This window comes from Panthera tigris, chromosome D3 (genome assembly GCF_018350195.1).
Source record: "Panthera tigris isolate Pti1 chromosome D3, P.tigris_Pti1_mat1.1, whole genome shotgun sequence".
In the NCBI taxonomy this organism is placed as follows: domain Eukaryota; kingdom Metazoa; phylum Chordata; class Mammalia; order Carnivora; family Felidae; genus Panthera; species Panthera tigris.
The window spans coordinates 52,612,703-52,628,668 of NC_056671.1; the positions used below are offsets into that span (position 1 = coordinate 52,612,703).

At 39.5% G+C, this 15,966-nt stretch overlaps 1 protein-coding gene across 1 annotated transcript in view; it reads right to left on the reverse strand.

The window, feature by feature from the left end:
• Nucleotides 1–3,998: 3,998 nt before the first annotated feature.
• Nucleotides 3,999–15,966, reverse strand: part of DSC2 (desmocollin 2) — a 35,989-nt gene continuing 24,021 nt past the window's right edge. The window contains exons 12-16 of the mRNA XM_042961975.1: nucleotides 11,873–12,100; nucleotides 8,765–9,001; nucleotides 8,273–8,397; nucleotides 5,718–5,975; nucleotides 3,999–4,925 (exon numbers count right to left, since the gene is read on the reverse strand). Coding sequence (XP_042817909.1) covers nucleotides 4,728–4,925; nucleotides 5,718–5,975; nucleotides 8,273–8,397; nucleotides 8,765–9,001; nucleotides 11,873–12,100 — 1,046 coding nt within the window. The 3' untranslated portion in view covers nucleotides 3,999–4,727. The remainder of the gene's footprint in view (nucleotides 4,926–5,717; nucleotides 5,976–8,272; nucleotides 8,398–8,764; nucleotides 9,002–11,872; nucleotides 12,101–15,966) is intronic.

The window sequence follows — 15,966 nt, forward strand, 5'->3', positions numbered from 1 at the left end:
CTTGCCTTCTTGTTTCTCAAGGTACTTTTCAAGTCAAGGCCTGACTTTCAACCGTCACAAATAATTAACCTGGCTTTGGCAAACCCATAAGAATCATTTCTTGGATTTCTAAAATATAACTGACGTTTCGTTGCTTTTCCTCAAGAAGTTAGTGAGCAGTCCTTTAGAAAAACTAGTGTTACAATGGAATACTACGTGGCAATGAGAAAAAATGAAATATGGCCTTTTGTAGCAACATGGATGGAACTGGAGAGTGTGATGCTAAGTGAAATAAGCCATACAGAGAAAGACAGATACCATATGGTTTCACTCTTATGTGGATCCTGAGAAACGTAACAGAAACCCATGGGGGAGGGGAAGGAAAAAAAAAAAAAAAAAAGAGGTTAGAGTGGGAGAGAGCCAAAGCATAAGAGACTGTTAAAAACTGAGAACAAACTGAGGATTGATGGGGGTGGGAGGGAGGGCAGGGTGGGTGATGGGTATTGAGGAGGGCACCTTTTGGGATGAGCATTGGGTGTTGTATGGAAACCAATTTGACAGTAAATTTCATATATTAAAAAATAAAAAAAAAGAAAAAGAAAAAAGAAAAACTAGTGTTAGAACATGCTGACAATGAAATGATGGTCACAACTAAGATTTGCACATTGGTCAATGAGTTTCACATTGAGGAAGAAATGGCTCTTTACACACAGCTGCAGTCCAATCTCAGTCAGTACCTATGTGAATCCATTCATCCATTCATATAACAAACACACGGAAAGCCTACTGTTCTATATGCTGGGCATACAGTGGTGAAGATGAGGAAAAACCTTTGAGGGCTACATTTCAGGGTAGTGTAGCTGGTTCTGAGGTCATGCAGTTGCTGGAGGCGGGAAGGAATTAGCTAACCTGAACCACAATGTACAGATAGGATCTGCCACTCCCAGGACCCCAAGGGGAGAAGCAGAAGGGATTCCAGAACCTCACCACCTCACTTTCTAAGTAGTGAATGCATATGTTTGATATTCTGTGTATTCGATGTCCAGTGTTGAAAAAAGAATTCAATGCAGAATCTAATATACATCACATCTCTAATGGAAAACCTATGTCAAGGGAAAGTTATTGTGGTGTGCTAAGAATCTGATAACTTAATTTGTAATCTTTCTTTTTTTTTTTTTTCCCTTTGTAACCTGGGCAATACAATTTGACTCATCAGAATGTATTGATGGCCAGAGTTCAATGTGCATACAAATGAGAACACCTTTCTTTGTCTTCAGTAAGCTTCCTATATGACCACATACAGACACACATGCACACACACGTATGCGTGTTTGCACACGCATACACACAAACATACATATGAACATACATATAAACCTAAAAATGAACATTTTACAGCGATATGCTCTAGACACATAAATGTTGTATGACTAAAAAAAATGTCATATGCTAAAGAAGTGGTTTTTGAACTAGATCTTCTAAAAAGTACTTTTGCAACAAGGAAGTGGATAACAAGTAAATAAAGACACTGCAAAAGGAGACCCTATTATGAACAAGGCACAAAGAAGTGTGTGGGATACAGGAAGATTGGTATTTGAATGTGATTTGCATTTCAAATTTATCCTCCAAAGCCACAGAGGGCCCTTAGGCAGGAGAATGCCATGGTCGCGTGTTCTTTGACAGGAGGTGGAAGGAGAGAAGGAGGAAGAGATGCGTGGCACACTGTTGGAGCTCAGTGGCACCAAGGATGGGAGCCGGGGTACTGGTGGGAAGAATGTATGAAGAGAGGAATAGAGGACAGTAGAGGTAGGGCACTCACGCTCAAAACGCTTAGCAGGAGAATAGCAGGAGCATATCTTCACTCCCTAGAATTCTATAGTTCTTTTATGTCACCTGGAATTTTTTCACCTATATCAAGCACTTACCATGTGCCAGGTATCATGCGATGTGTTTTACAGGCATTGGACCATTCCATACCCACATCCACTCAATACTACACCCTATCTTGTCTTGTAGTAGAGTGGGTGGGTAGGGAGAGTAGCTAATTCATCTTGTACCTTCGCATACCAGCACAATCTGCATTAGAAGGCTACACTGGGAAGGCATTAAATGACTGTATGCAAAGAAATGAATGAATAAACTTGTATTAAAACTTGTATTAAACTTGTATTAAAAATTCTCAGAAAGTTTGGCAGTTTGGAGGCAATATATAGGATGTGCTATGCAAATAAGATAAAAAAGGAATTGAGTTGGGGTGCCTGGGTGGCTCAGTCGGTCAAGCACCTGACTCTTAGTTTGGGCTTAGGTCATGACTGCACAGTTCATGAGTTCAAGCCCCGAGTCAGGCTCTGCACTGACAGCACAGAGCCTGCTTGGGATTCTCTCTATCCTTCTTTCTGTCCTTCCCCAACTTTCGCACATGCTCTTTCTCTCTAAATAAATTTAAAAATTAAAAAAAAATTAGGTAATGCTTTGCAGATGCTTCAGAAATCTTTGCAATGTATGTGCTAAAACATTGGATATAGAAGTCCCAGGCATCAGGTAATCATTATGAAGAGACATATTCTCAACTGGCAAATATTCTGAAGTAAAATAAAGCAAAACAGGCTTTCGATTATCCTATTTTCTTAATGGATTTTCATGAATATGAAGTGGGGTTGTACATGTGATATATTTTAAATCACTTAGTATTACAGGAGTGCCTTTCAGGTGGACCACTCTGTATGAGTCTCATGCTTAAAAACCATTTTTTATTCAAATGTCTTACAGCCACCCTAGGAAAAGAGTTATTATCCCCCGTTTTATGATGAAATTAAAAAAAAAAACAGACACAGAGAAACTATGCAACTTAACCAATATCCCATAGCATCACAACCTTTAGAATAGCAAAATTATATACACGTGATAACCATGGACCAATGATCTCTCCACATCAAACTCTAAAATTCTAAAAAATGTAGAACACAATTCTAAAGAAGACACTTCTCAAAGTAAGACAAATACACTCTTATGAGCTCCTTTCAGACACATGATTAACAAACTCATACAATAATATTTTAAAATTACCTGATTTTCTTTATCGTACCCAGTAATATACAACACTGTGTGCATGCTTTATTTAAAGTAACTTTAAGAAATAGTATTTTTGACTGAACAATAAGAAAACTATTGAAAAGATAAATTCATTATGGAATAATTACCCAGTGTTAATCTTTAGGAATAATTGTCATAAGCCAACCTTGCGAATTTAAGATAGGCATATTCCTAACGATCATAGATAACAGAAATACATTTCAAATGTCCATGTGGTTAGTGTACTTAGAAAATTCACTGACTGAAATCAGCTGTGAAGCCTGGCCTGGAATTTGGTTGGCTGTTAAGTTTAATTTTGTCTTACTGTTTCAAAATATAAATAGTTTGGCCCACTCTACATTTGTTAAAAACTGTGACCTTAAAATGTGAAAAAAAAGACTTCTCAAACAGATAGACATAACTAGCCATTTCATCTAAAAAGTTATAAAATACTTATTCCTAGAGAGCTTTCATGATCCCTGTTCTGCAAAGCTTATTTCAAAATCCCTCACTATTTTGCATTTATAAACTGTGTCCTTGCATTAACGATATGAACTATAAACATGCTATTATATACCAAATAACCACCTTCCAATTTTAAATATCCTTTTGTTAACACAGAATGTTGTATCTAATAAAAGCATGACATATTTTTACAGTTTTAATGGCAGAATTAAAGTTCCTTTGTTGAGGAAATAATGAAGCAATAACCAAGATACTTGAAACAATAACATCAACATGACATTAATTTCGAGAAAAACAGAGAATAATACACTTACATAAAACAAAAACAGAATAACTCGCTTTATAAAAGAAGAGAGATGGCTTTTTAAAATATTTAGACTCTCCAACCCAAGTAGAAATTTAAAAAATAAAGAGAAGAGAAAGAGAAGTAGAGAGAGAGAAACAGACACAGAGGGAAAGGGGGAGAGACAGAGAGAGAGAGACCAAAGACCAAGGCCTTGCAGAAATAAAAATACATTCTTAGAGCAGTTTTTAAAACTAAATTTTCCTGACAAGGTTGGTAACAGAGAAATTTAGATTCAGTTCAGGATTTTGTATAGAATACAACCTAGAAACTAAAGTCCACCAGAATGGAATTGTATTAACAGTCAATGCCTGGTTGGGACTCTCCCTTTACCTTGAGAAAGGTAATGCTGTGAGAATAAAACATTATCAAGAATGCAATATACACACTTCATAATGTTCAGGACAGCAACAGTTTTTAAGCACCACACAATTCATTAATTAGGTAAATGAATATAATGCTAAAGCAAGTTCTCTGAAATTTTCTATTAGGTTATATTTCAAGTAGCTTATGATATATACTTGAATTAATTACATTTTATTGCACTGTAAGTTGGCTATTGACATTATACCCAAATGTAAACAATAATGTGGACTTCCTTAATTTTTCTACCTGTAGATCTCCTTGGATGGAAGACAACTAATTTATAACTATGTAAAAATTGGGTACTTTGTATACTTATTTACAGCATTTTTCTGTAAATATGCATTTGGCTAAAGAGATCTCATCAAAATAAAGAAGGGGAAAACCCAAAACATTGCATCTTCTATTTTTAAAAAATCCTGGCTTGTATTTAAAAAAGTGGGGGCTCGTGGGGGGCTGGGGAACAGATAAAGCCACTGGCTTTTGTAGACTTATTAGAATCCACTCATCTCCTTATGCACGCTTCTGCTAGTGTCCTAAATTTGGGTTCCAAATGATCCAAAAATTCAAGCCCATCTTCTTCTTGTCGTTCACTGCAGCAACCTATAGAACCAGCCACTGATCCTTTTCCTTCATAGTTATACGTAAGGACGTAGTCTTGAGCATGCTTATGATTGTCATCCTGATCACACAGTTGCACCTTCTGCCAGGGGAGAAACACAATATATTTTATTATTATTATTTTAAACACCAAAACTTACTAACATAAAAATAATTGCTTTGATTTACCTTTCATTGTTTAATTTTTAACCAGAGTGTGTCCTCTAATGGATTCCTACATATAAAAAATGCACATGATTGGTCTGTATCATAAATCACTCTATAAATTCACTCTACAGCATGTTTCTAAAAATCACATATGTGGCAGCAAGTATCCTAGGGTTCACGTTACATAATCATGTCTAGCGTGAAATGCAAAATCCCATTAAACTGAACCCAAATGGTGGTGGGCTCAGATCTTTCCAGATAGGCTTACTGACCATAAGGCTATAATTGCCTCGTAGCACACTTTTGGTTTCTAAGATACGATTTATCACATGGGAAATATTAACACAAAGTCATGGGAAAAAAAATAATTTGAATGTCATCACACAGATAACTTTTGTATTTTAAAAATAAAATCACATAACCTGGGATAAAGATTCTTTTCAATTGTTCTTCTACCAAATAAATAAGACATTTCCTGTCCAGTAAGTAAGTAAGTAAATATCATCTAACATTATTTCAGTAAGAACTAAAAACCAAACAAAATGAGAGGAAAAGTAAATATCCACTTAATATCGGAGCATTATTAAATCAAAATTGAGGAAAAACAACTTTCCAATTAAGTAGATCAATAATTAATTGAAAATGAAGGTGAGGCCACTAAATTGTAACAATTCAGAACGCTGAAAAGATATCAAAATCAATTCTTAGGACACCGAGGGAAACTCACTTCACCAAGGCGGGGCTGGGTGAAATTATGCCACTCGGAGTATGTGTATCTGCAGTTGTCCGTCTCCACGTGTCCTCCCCTGCAGGAATCCAGGGTGTGATGATGCCCCGTCCCCCGGCACGATTCCAGGGTCTGGTGTCCGCCTTTCACCATTTCAATGGTCTCCTGGCCTCCATTTTTCACTCCTGATCCCAAGGTGCCACAAATTCCCTGAGCCGAACTGCCCACGGTATGGGTTGTGAAGCCATTCGTGGAACACTGAAACGGAAACAGTTGGCATTGGGGAAGTACAGAGAAGAACAACCACCACCACAACGGAACGTAAATAATGTTATAAATTCTTGTGTTATAAGGTAAGCTCTCTGAGGGCAGGAACTAAATCTGTCTTGGCTATCCTGACCACCTGACTATCGTAACCCCAGGACTTCATGCAGTGTCCTGGAAATCGCCAACTGTCAAGTGGTCTATCCTTGAGACAAATCAGAAAGCTTAATGTATATTCCTCCTCTGAAAACTTCTTAGAGTATTGTACAACGTCACTTATTAAATCCTTCCAACATCTCAAGCCTCAAAATCAGGATTCCGTTATCAATGTCTCACATGTATTTACCCTGCTGGGTTTAAATTCATTCCCTTCACCTGCCTAGAGCAGAAACAGAAATGATGATTGTGGGGAATAAGCTAATTAGCAAAAGAAAGATGCCTTGTTGACCCTGAGGTAGCAGGATCTCACTGTTTTAGTCCCTAGGCAGGCTAAGATAAACAGACTCAGGGCCTCGGGCATGCCAGCAATAACCACCTGCCTGGAGCCAGACCCCTAACACCAAAACCCCCTTTCCTTCACACACATGAGTTAACGTTCGTGGTTTCATCGTCTCTTCGCACACGTCCATCACACTTGTATGCCTTCTGATCCTAATAAAAATGGAGCAAGGACCCTTACTTGGGGCTCTTGTTTCCTCCCGAACATTAGCCTCTCTTGCATTTTAATCCTGCGTCCACTCTCTGCCTGAGAACTCCAGACCCAGAGTCTACAACACATGATCAGTATTTTTTTTTTAATTTAAAAAAATTTTTTTAATCTATTTTTTAGAGAGAAAGAGAATAGGGCAGAGGCCCAGAGCGAGGGGGACAGAGGATCTGAAGCAGACTTCACACTGATAGCAGAGAGCCTGATGTGGGGCTTGAAGCCATGAACCATGAGATGATGACCTGAGCCAAAATTGGATGCTTAACCCAATGAGCCACCCAGGCTCCCCGATTGGTATTTTTATTCAATGTCTAATCTAGTTCCCCTCAACTAGAACAAAAATATAGAAATAAAGTTGCCATAAACATCTTGGCTGGAATAATAAATCCTTGCAATCTTGGGGTGCCTTTTGTGGCTCGGTCGGTTGAGCTTTTGACTCTTGATTTTGGCTCAGGTCATAATCTCAGGGTTATGAGATCAAGCCCCGTGTCATGCTCCATGCTGGGTGTGCAGCCTGCTCAAGATTCTTTCCCTCTGCCTCTCCCACCCTTCCTGCTTGTGTGTACTCTCTCTCCTTAAAAATAATTAATTAAAAAAAATTTTTTTTAACGTTTTATTTATTTTTGAGACAGGGAGAGACAAAGCATGAACAGGGAGAGGGAGGGAGACACAGAATCTGAAACAGCCTCCAGGCTCTGAGCTGTCAGCACAGAGCCCGACACGGGGCTCGAACTCATGGACTGCGAGATCACGACCTGAGCCAAAGTCGGCCGCTTAACCGACTGAGCCACCCAGGCGCCCCTAAAAATAATTAATTAATTAATTAAAAATAAAATCCTTGCAATCTCAATAAATAAAAATAAACCAGCAGAGATGCTTCTCTGGCCACTAATTTTCCATGGTTTGTTTTTGTAGGAAACGCTAAGTTTTGTTTTATTTTATTTTTTTTTACACGTTTTACACTTTTTAAAGTTTTCTAAATCTGTCCTGTTCTTATCATCATTATGCTTTTTGTAGAAAATTTACATGTTCCTCATCCACATACTAGGCCAGAAACCGAAGCTGGATCTCTGTAGTCACTGGCTAGCACTGCTGGATCATAAATTTGACCTCAGGCTTCTTTCTAACCCACATTAGCACCGGAAAGACTCCATTAAAGTTCTTCCCACACAGATCAAAGCTTGTAGTCATTTTATTGCTGCTGCCAGGAAAAAAAAAAAAAAAAAAAAAAAAACTTAAAATAATTATGCTGATGATCTGTGAATAATTAAATGAAATATTTTTACAGCACAAACAGCAGTTTCAATACATAAAAAAGATCTAAAGTTGAAATCATGAAACACTTCAAGTAGGAATAATAATAACAGGCTGAAGGATTTTTAGTGTGAAGTAACACCCTATGACCACAGTGAAATATCACATAGCATCATGAGAACCAACCTAATTTTATCTACTTCCACAGGAACAATGGAATTTTATATATTGTAAGGTACCCGACTGCAAAAGAACTTGTCCCAGAAAGAGAATTCTAGTTGGTTAGGCCAGTTTGTCCTTTGTGTTTATTTTAGAAAGACAAACTACTTACCATTTTGTCATCTCCAGGAGCTTCAGTGTTTGACACGATGAGGTTCTGCTGGGCTAAATCATCGGGAAACGCTTTGGGCTGTTTAGCTGTCCCGGTAGCCCCACAGACTAAGGTAAATAGGATACCTGGAGGATGAGAGAAATTGCTTCCGTTTATCATAAAACAATGTGAAGTTACGAATTTAGGATGACTAATATGAAGACAGCTTTCCAGAAAACATACACACGATGGCCTATGGTGAAATCGTAGGCAATTGGCAAGTCCGCCCTAACCAGAGATGCCGCGAAGACATGCTATAAGGGCTGTATTTTTGCGCTGAATTTTAGGTCTGTGCTGAGAGAACACTAGTTGCAATATATAAGTTAAATATGTTGTGCTAAATTGAAATAGAACTATCTTCAAGTGGCCAGCTACAGAGAGCAGTGTTGACTTGAAGAATGAGTCCTGAAAGTTATTTCAGAGGCTCTTATTTGAGTTCATGCAGGGACTTACAAAAGAGCAATGCTATGCCCAGCAGTATCGCAAGGATGGCCCATTTTCCAAGCCTCACTTCTCCGTTGCCAGTCCTTGGGTCTGTGCGAAGTGCGCAATCATTTTCAGTAACACAGTCACATAGTATAACTTTTAATGGAGTGACGACTGACAGGCCATGTCTGTCTCTAACTCTGACAGGTACTTGATATGGTCCAAATGGAAGGTCGTTCTTATAGAAAAGACGAGCTGCTGTATCTGAAAGAAAATAAAACCGAGTGATATAGAATGTCACAAATGCCTCCTATGTTAGGATGTTCACCAAATTTCTCCACAAATGGATCTTCCTGATGGGAGGGCACAGCCGGCACAGGATCGTGAATGGGAACGGACTGAGGAGTTCTCATCTACCTCGATGGTAAACATACCGCAAAGAAAACTTTATCCCTGCTGTGTCTTATAGAAATGTCTTTTGGCTTTTGGAATAATATATTTTTCCATCCATAAACAAACCTTTTCCAATCACAAGTAATAGGCTTGTTAAGACATCGGTCTTTATCACCACTTTAAAAATTTTTAAGAGAAACTTACAGTGCAATTTTCATTTATACACGATTCATCATAGAGTAACAGTCTGAAATTCTGGACATTTCTCCTTACTTTGTTTGCATATATTGTGCCAAACAGTATTACACAGTTGTGACTTACTGTCAGAGACTGATTCTGACAACTTAGAACGTGGCTGACCTTGAACATACCAGCAGGCATGAGCGGTCCTGCTGCTACAGCATCTCATGGTCCTATAGGACCATGTATTTGCTTTTAGGTCAAGGGTGGAAAATATCCACGTCAAAATCCAGTTGAGTCTTAAGCACATATCCAAAGATATAATATTATCCTGAACGTAAACACCACATGCACATGTCCAAGAATAATCCCCCTGCAGTGTGACAATTCCATTGATTTTTAAGGTGTTTGAAGCTGTAAATATAAATTTGGATGTTTGGGTAAAGAAATCAGTGAATAAGTCTATTATAAAGGAAAGGATGGTGTGCGCCTGGGTGGCTCAGTCGGTTGAGCGTCCAACTTCAGCTCAGGTCACGATCTCCTAGCTTGTGAGTTTAAGCCTCGCAACGGACTCTCTGCTGTCAGCGTGGAGCCCGCTTTCGATTCTGTGTCTCCCTCTCTCTGCCCCTCTCCCACTAGCTCCCTCTCTCTCTCAAAAATAAATAAACATTTTAAAAAAGAAAACCAAATAAAAGAAAGCATGGTTAACTTGGTAAGTTTATGTGTAGGAAATAATACTAAGATTAACAAAACCAAAATTGATGGTGCATAATGTGCCATGGTCTGATGCATTCATTATCCTGTTGACTCCCTCAAATAATCCCACTTTACATATGAGTAAATTAAGGCCCAAAGAGAATAAATAGCATGGTCATATTTATGTCACTAATAAACAGTGGAGCCAGCATTTAACACAGCCTATCTGACTTCAAAGCCTCTTTAGGATATGTTCTTCTTGATTTGGTGTTTCCCAGACTTTGGGTTACTTCACAGATAGTAAAACTTTAAAGTAACAAAGCTTTGAGCAACATAATCCTGTCACTGTTTTACTGTATGAAGTAGGAATATTAAAAAAAAAAAATTACCATCTCGCTCCACATTATCTAAAAAGAAATGATATTATGACACCAAATCAGTAGAAAGAACAAAATCTAAAAATAAGGTTAGTTGTTCCCAAGAAAAGAATAGTTGATAACCTTACACACATACACACACACCAGAATACTGTTTTTAGAAAGACTGAAAATGCTGCCTGTCCACAGAGCAGGATTCGGGACACAGTCGGGTCTTAACTTGTCGCCGTAGCTTCTATGTGTCCTTGTTTTACTTCCCTCTTCCTATTTCCCTTCCCTTGGCTCACAACTTTTGTTTTTTAATTTGTCATAAAAGAAATAGAGGAATATTCATTGGAAGCATGGGGTTGAAAACCATTCAAGGACACCATAAGGGCAAACCCTCTGTTTATGGCAGATCTTGAACCATGAACGCTGAAGTGGGGGGCGACCAGGCCATCAGGGCCCGTGGGCAGTACAGTCAGGAGATGCCGAGAGCACCGCAGAGTGAAGAGCCGATGGAGTGAGTGAGGCAGCTGGCATGGAGAGGCCCCTCCATTTTGCCATTCTTATCCACCATAGATCCTCTCATGGGGAAAGTCAGAAGTACAGACTAGGAACTAAGTTGGGGGAGAATCCCAACTAGAAAACAAAAGACGAGAAAAGGTCAGAGGTCAATACAGTGCAGAGACAAGGGACAGCAGAGTGGACACTGTGACGCATACCCAGATTCCCTGCACTCAGGGACATACTGTCCTCGCATTGTCCCAGCTGTTTGGGGAGGCCATAAGCTTCTTCAATGTCTGTGCCATTTTGCCAAAAGTCACGCCCCTCAAGGCACCCGCTCCACTGACTGAGCCATGAAAGAGTAGAGAGGCTCAACTTGGGGCCCCCTGAAGGGCCATTAACTCAGACTCCCTGTGGGGTTAACTACAGCTGTCCTTTGACTTGGGCTGCAGCTTGGCTTTTCTCTGCCCAATTCTGCTTTCCTTCCTTTCACATCTACTGATGCCAAGCAAATTCCTTATTAATACTCTGCCTGAGAAACTCTTGTCTCAGAGTTCACTTCCTAGGGAACAGACCTGCAACATATGGTGATCCCCTTACGACCTAGGAAACCATTAGTGAGTGAAGAATCTATGTGGAGGAGAGGTCAGCAAGTCAGGAAGTGATGGCATTAGACCCAGGCTAAGGCGGGATATGTACAGGGGAGGGGAATGGGGACTCACACAGCCCCTAACAGAATCTTGACACAGGAGAGATTAGAAACGGTGCAAGAGGGGCACCTGGGTGGCTCAGTCAGTTAAGCAACCGGCTCTTGATTTTGGTTCAGGTCATGGTCTCATGGTTCCTGAGTTTGAGTCCTACTTCCCACCACACCGGAATGGAGGAACTTTCCTTCTTTTATTGGTGGTTCCCACACGGTGATTATTCTCATGTTGCATCAAGAAAAAAATATTTTAGACATCCGGATGCTGAAAAGGACAAAGTCATGTTTAGTAATACGTACCATTAATTTTTGTCAGTCTCCACATTCTTTCTATGCCTGCATCAGGAACACTCTCCAAACTGAAGTCAAAGGGTGGGCCATTTATAGGATCGTCAGGATCCACTGCAGAGATGTCTGCAGATGACATGACGGTTTTGCAGATGACCACTGTCTGCTTTGGGATAACTGGGCCATTATCGTTCATGTCTTCAAGTATAATTCCCAGCGTCCCAGTACACGTTCTCCCATCTAGAAAATTGGATATAAAAATAGAACATTTTAATGTTCTGAGTTTTAACTAGGAAATTCTACATTGGAAAAAAAAAGTTTTAAATGTGAATTTGGCACTTGTGACATATCAATGACAAGCGCAAAGCTGTGCCCTTAAGGAATGTTAAAAAAAAAATTGTCACTTTTGGATGGGTTGGAGAGATAATAACTATTTAGATTTGTCATCCATTCACTATCCATGCAACTGAGATGGAAACTGTTATAGAGGTTAGTTTTGACTGATTTTTAAAAAGGAGAAAAGAGGATGAACAAGGGCATTTCTGGTATACTTAAAAGCACAAGGACATTCAGGAAGGTGGGAAAGCATAACATGCACATCCATCTTCTAGACATAATGAAGGGGAAGGCAAATTGGTTGGAGTTCAAAACCTCAGAGAAGAGCCAAGGTCCTTGAAAGCCATTCTAAGGAGCCTGGAGTTTAATATACATCTAGGAAGTGAGTAAGGTTTTGGAGCAGGGGAACTGAAAGGTAAGATTGTGGATATGGAAGATTAGAACAACATAGTACATAGGACCATTTGAAGGACGAAAGACTCCAGAAGCAGAAAATCACTTGCAAACCAAACTAATCAGAGTGGCTGTAGCCTAAGGAATGCATCTATCTATATATTTATTTTACTTTTTATGCTTATTTATTTGTTTTGAGAGAGAACAAGAGAACGAGCAGGGAAGGGGCAGAGAGAGAAGGAGAGAGAATCCCAAGCAGGCCCCTCGGTGTCAGCACGAGCCTAACTTGGGGCGTGAACCCACGAACTATGAGATCATGACCTGACAAGAAACCAAGAGTTGGACGCATAACGGACTGAGCCACCCAGGCACCCCTCATCTGTCTATATATATTTAATAAAAACTTACTGAATAACCACTTTGTACAGGGCACTGTGCTGGCAAACAACCTAGGGGATTCAAAGAGGAAGTGAGCATGTGTCCAGGCCACAAACCAGTAACACAGTTGTGAAGCCCGAAGCTGAACACAAATCCAGGACTTCTGTCTCTAAACCACTTATTCTTTCTTCCATTTAATAAGAAGGGCTTGGATATCAAGCAGGGAGAAGAGGGGAGCAAACCTGTGTTGCCTGCTGCCTGGGGCCGTGCCTTAGATAAAACTGCCAACCTAGGAGAGCTGGAAGATGGGGCACAGCCCTACAGTCACAACTTCAACCCAGGCAACAGGACCTATGATACTTGCAGTGTCTTCAAAGGCCAGGAGAACTGGTTCTGAAACGTGGGGCACAGCAAAGGACAAGGTGGGGGCAACTCTAAGACTCCTATGGGGTGAAGCGGGAAGGATGGAGAAACCAACAACAGAGAGACAACTGAACACCTCCCACGTGATAGAAGCTTGCAAGTTAAAATTCAAGAATGAGCAGGATTAATGCTAAAAGGAAAACCAAAATCATCCATCAGAAGATTGATTCACCCTACACAAGACATCTTTGAAACATGTTATGTTTAGTATCTTCAAAGACATAAAAAGGGCAACTACTTAAACAACAATGAAATTATAGCTTAAATTCCAGTAGAAATAAAACAGCAACATTCCTCTCATAGGGATTCTAGAAGAAGAGAATAACTAGAACGTCGGGGAAGCAGTATTTAAATACATAATTGCTGAGAATATCCCATAATTAAAGAAAAACATGATGTACCATGCTAGATAAATAAAAATACATTCACACCATAAATGTTGTATTGAAACTATAGAATGCAACCTAAGGAACTATAAAAGTTATCTAGACATACTATCCACAAAGGGACAATAGTGAGATTGACAGTAGGATAAAGATCAGCAACAAGAGATGCCACAAGATAATGGAGTATGACCTGCACAGTGTTGAGGAAAAGAAGGAGTTAATTCAAAATGTTAAACCAAGTCAAATTATCAAGTCAAGCATAAGAATGATATTTTTCAGAGCAAGTCAGGCAGGATTTAACACCCATACCACACCATTGGACGGACTAGTAAAGGACATGCACCAGCAAGAAGAAACGGGGAACCAGGAGAGAAGAAATGAGATGACGAGAGAAGAAACAAGCTGCCAAGAAACAATGCAACTATCTCTCATTTTGGACAACTAAACAAAGAGGGAGAAGAAGAGGGAGACAAAGGAAGCAAGGAGATGCGTATTTCATCTACCTGACATACTTTTCTCAGGGCAGAATAATTTCACTTCTCACAATCTCTTGTTCTCACGCTATGTGCTGTTTTCTGGCTCTCTCTGGAAATTGGGACTGCTGGTGGTCTTGAACACTTCTTTTCCATTTGAGTCCACACACTGAGTTGAAAGCACACAGCTTACTGACTGAATCTAATTGCATTGTCTTTGAAAGTTGAAACTCTTCCGTGTTTGCTCTTCTACTACTGTGCTGAATGCCTGAATTTCCTTCCATTAAACGTTTGGAGTTGTTCAATACACTCCGTTTTTTTGCACACTGTCATTCATATTGGTGTACAATATGTAAACCAAAGATCTTAGACATCTAATTCAGTGTCTCACAGCCATTATTCATCTGTTGATTAAATAAATAATCCCCTTATTCATTGGAGCGTATGCATGCAATGGTCACCTAATGTCAAAGCAATTCTATATAAGTAAGTACTAATTCCAAATATGAAGTCATGCAAAGCCATGGTTTTGTGATTTTTGTGCATGGCACCCTCCTGGTAAATGTTTCAAACATTTTTTGAAAGCACGCTCCTCCCCAAAGCGCGAATAATACAACAAACATAGAAACCTAAAACTGAGCTATATGGAGGAGATACTTAAGTGACACTGCCAGGAGAGCTAAATTTGAGAAGATACTGAGAAGAAGAGAAATTGAACGCCAACTGAAGAAATAGCTATGTTCAGGAGAGTGGAAGGTGGTACCAGAAAACATATGGATGATAGAGGAGTGTGTGGAACAATTTATACACAGAAGCGTTGCAAGAGAGTTTCAGAAAGAGGAAGTAAGTGCTGTAGAGAAGCAGGAGGGTGGGAAGTGAGAATGGACCCAGAGGTCAGTGCTCACTCACGAAAGAGACTCTTTCATTAGGAAGCAGCTGGGGTGGCGGGGGGGGGGGGGCGGGCAAATGAAATTAGCTAGTATAGATTTTAGAAAAAGGTACAAACAAAAACACACAAAAAACATCCTTTTGTAGAATCTCAGTTCAAGGAATAGACGTAAAATTATTTATCCCCTACCCTCTTCAATAGAAATGAATGGGAAAGGCCCCACTACACATTTATTCTATTCTGCAGTGATGATTAACTCATCTAAACTCCATACACATATTTGATCTCTCAATTATTTAATCTCTTCTGCAACAAAGGAGAATGTAGAATAAAATTATATCCCAAATGTCTAATCCCAGATAGTAGTTTTATCTTATCTATCAACAAACCATTTGCCAAGTGCTACTTAAAATGTAAAAAGAATAGGGGTGCCTAACTGGCTCAGTCAGTTAAGCATCCGACTTCAGCTTAGGTCATGATTTCACGGTTCGTGGGTTTGAGCCCCACGTCAGCCTCTGTGCTGACAGCTCAGAACCTGGAGCCTGCTTCGGATTCTGTGTCTCCCTCTCTCTCTACCCCTCTCCTGGTTGGGCTCTGTCTCTCTCTCTCTCTCAAAAATAAACATTAAAAAAAAAAAATGTAAAAAGAACAGATTTGATTTTCATATCATTCTTCTTTTTCACTTGCCTTTGACCAAAAAGCAGGTCCTGACAACGGGACAAAGGAAGCTGAGGCCTTAAAGGGCAATCTTCAATTAATCAAAGTTAAATTAATAATAATTACAACCTTTCCAATTCAGCCAATGGATATGAACCATCTCTCATTAAT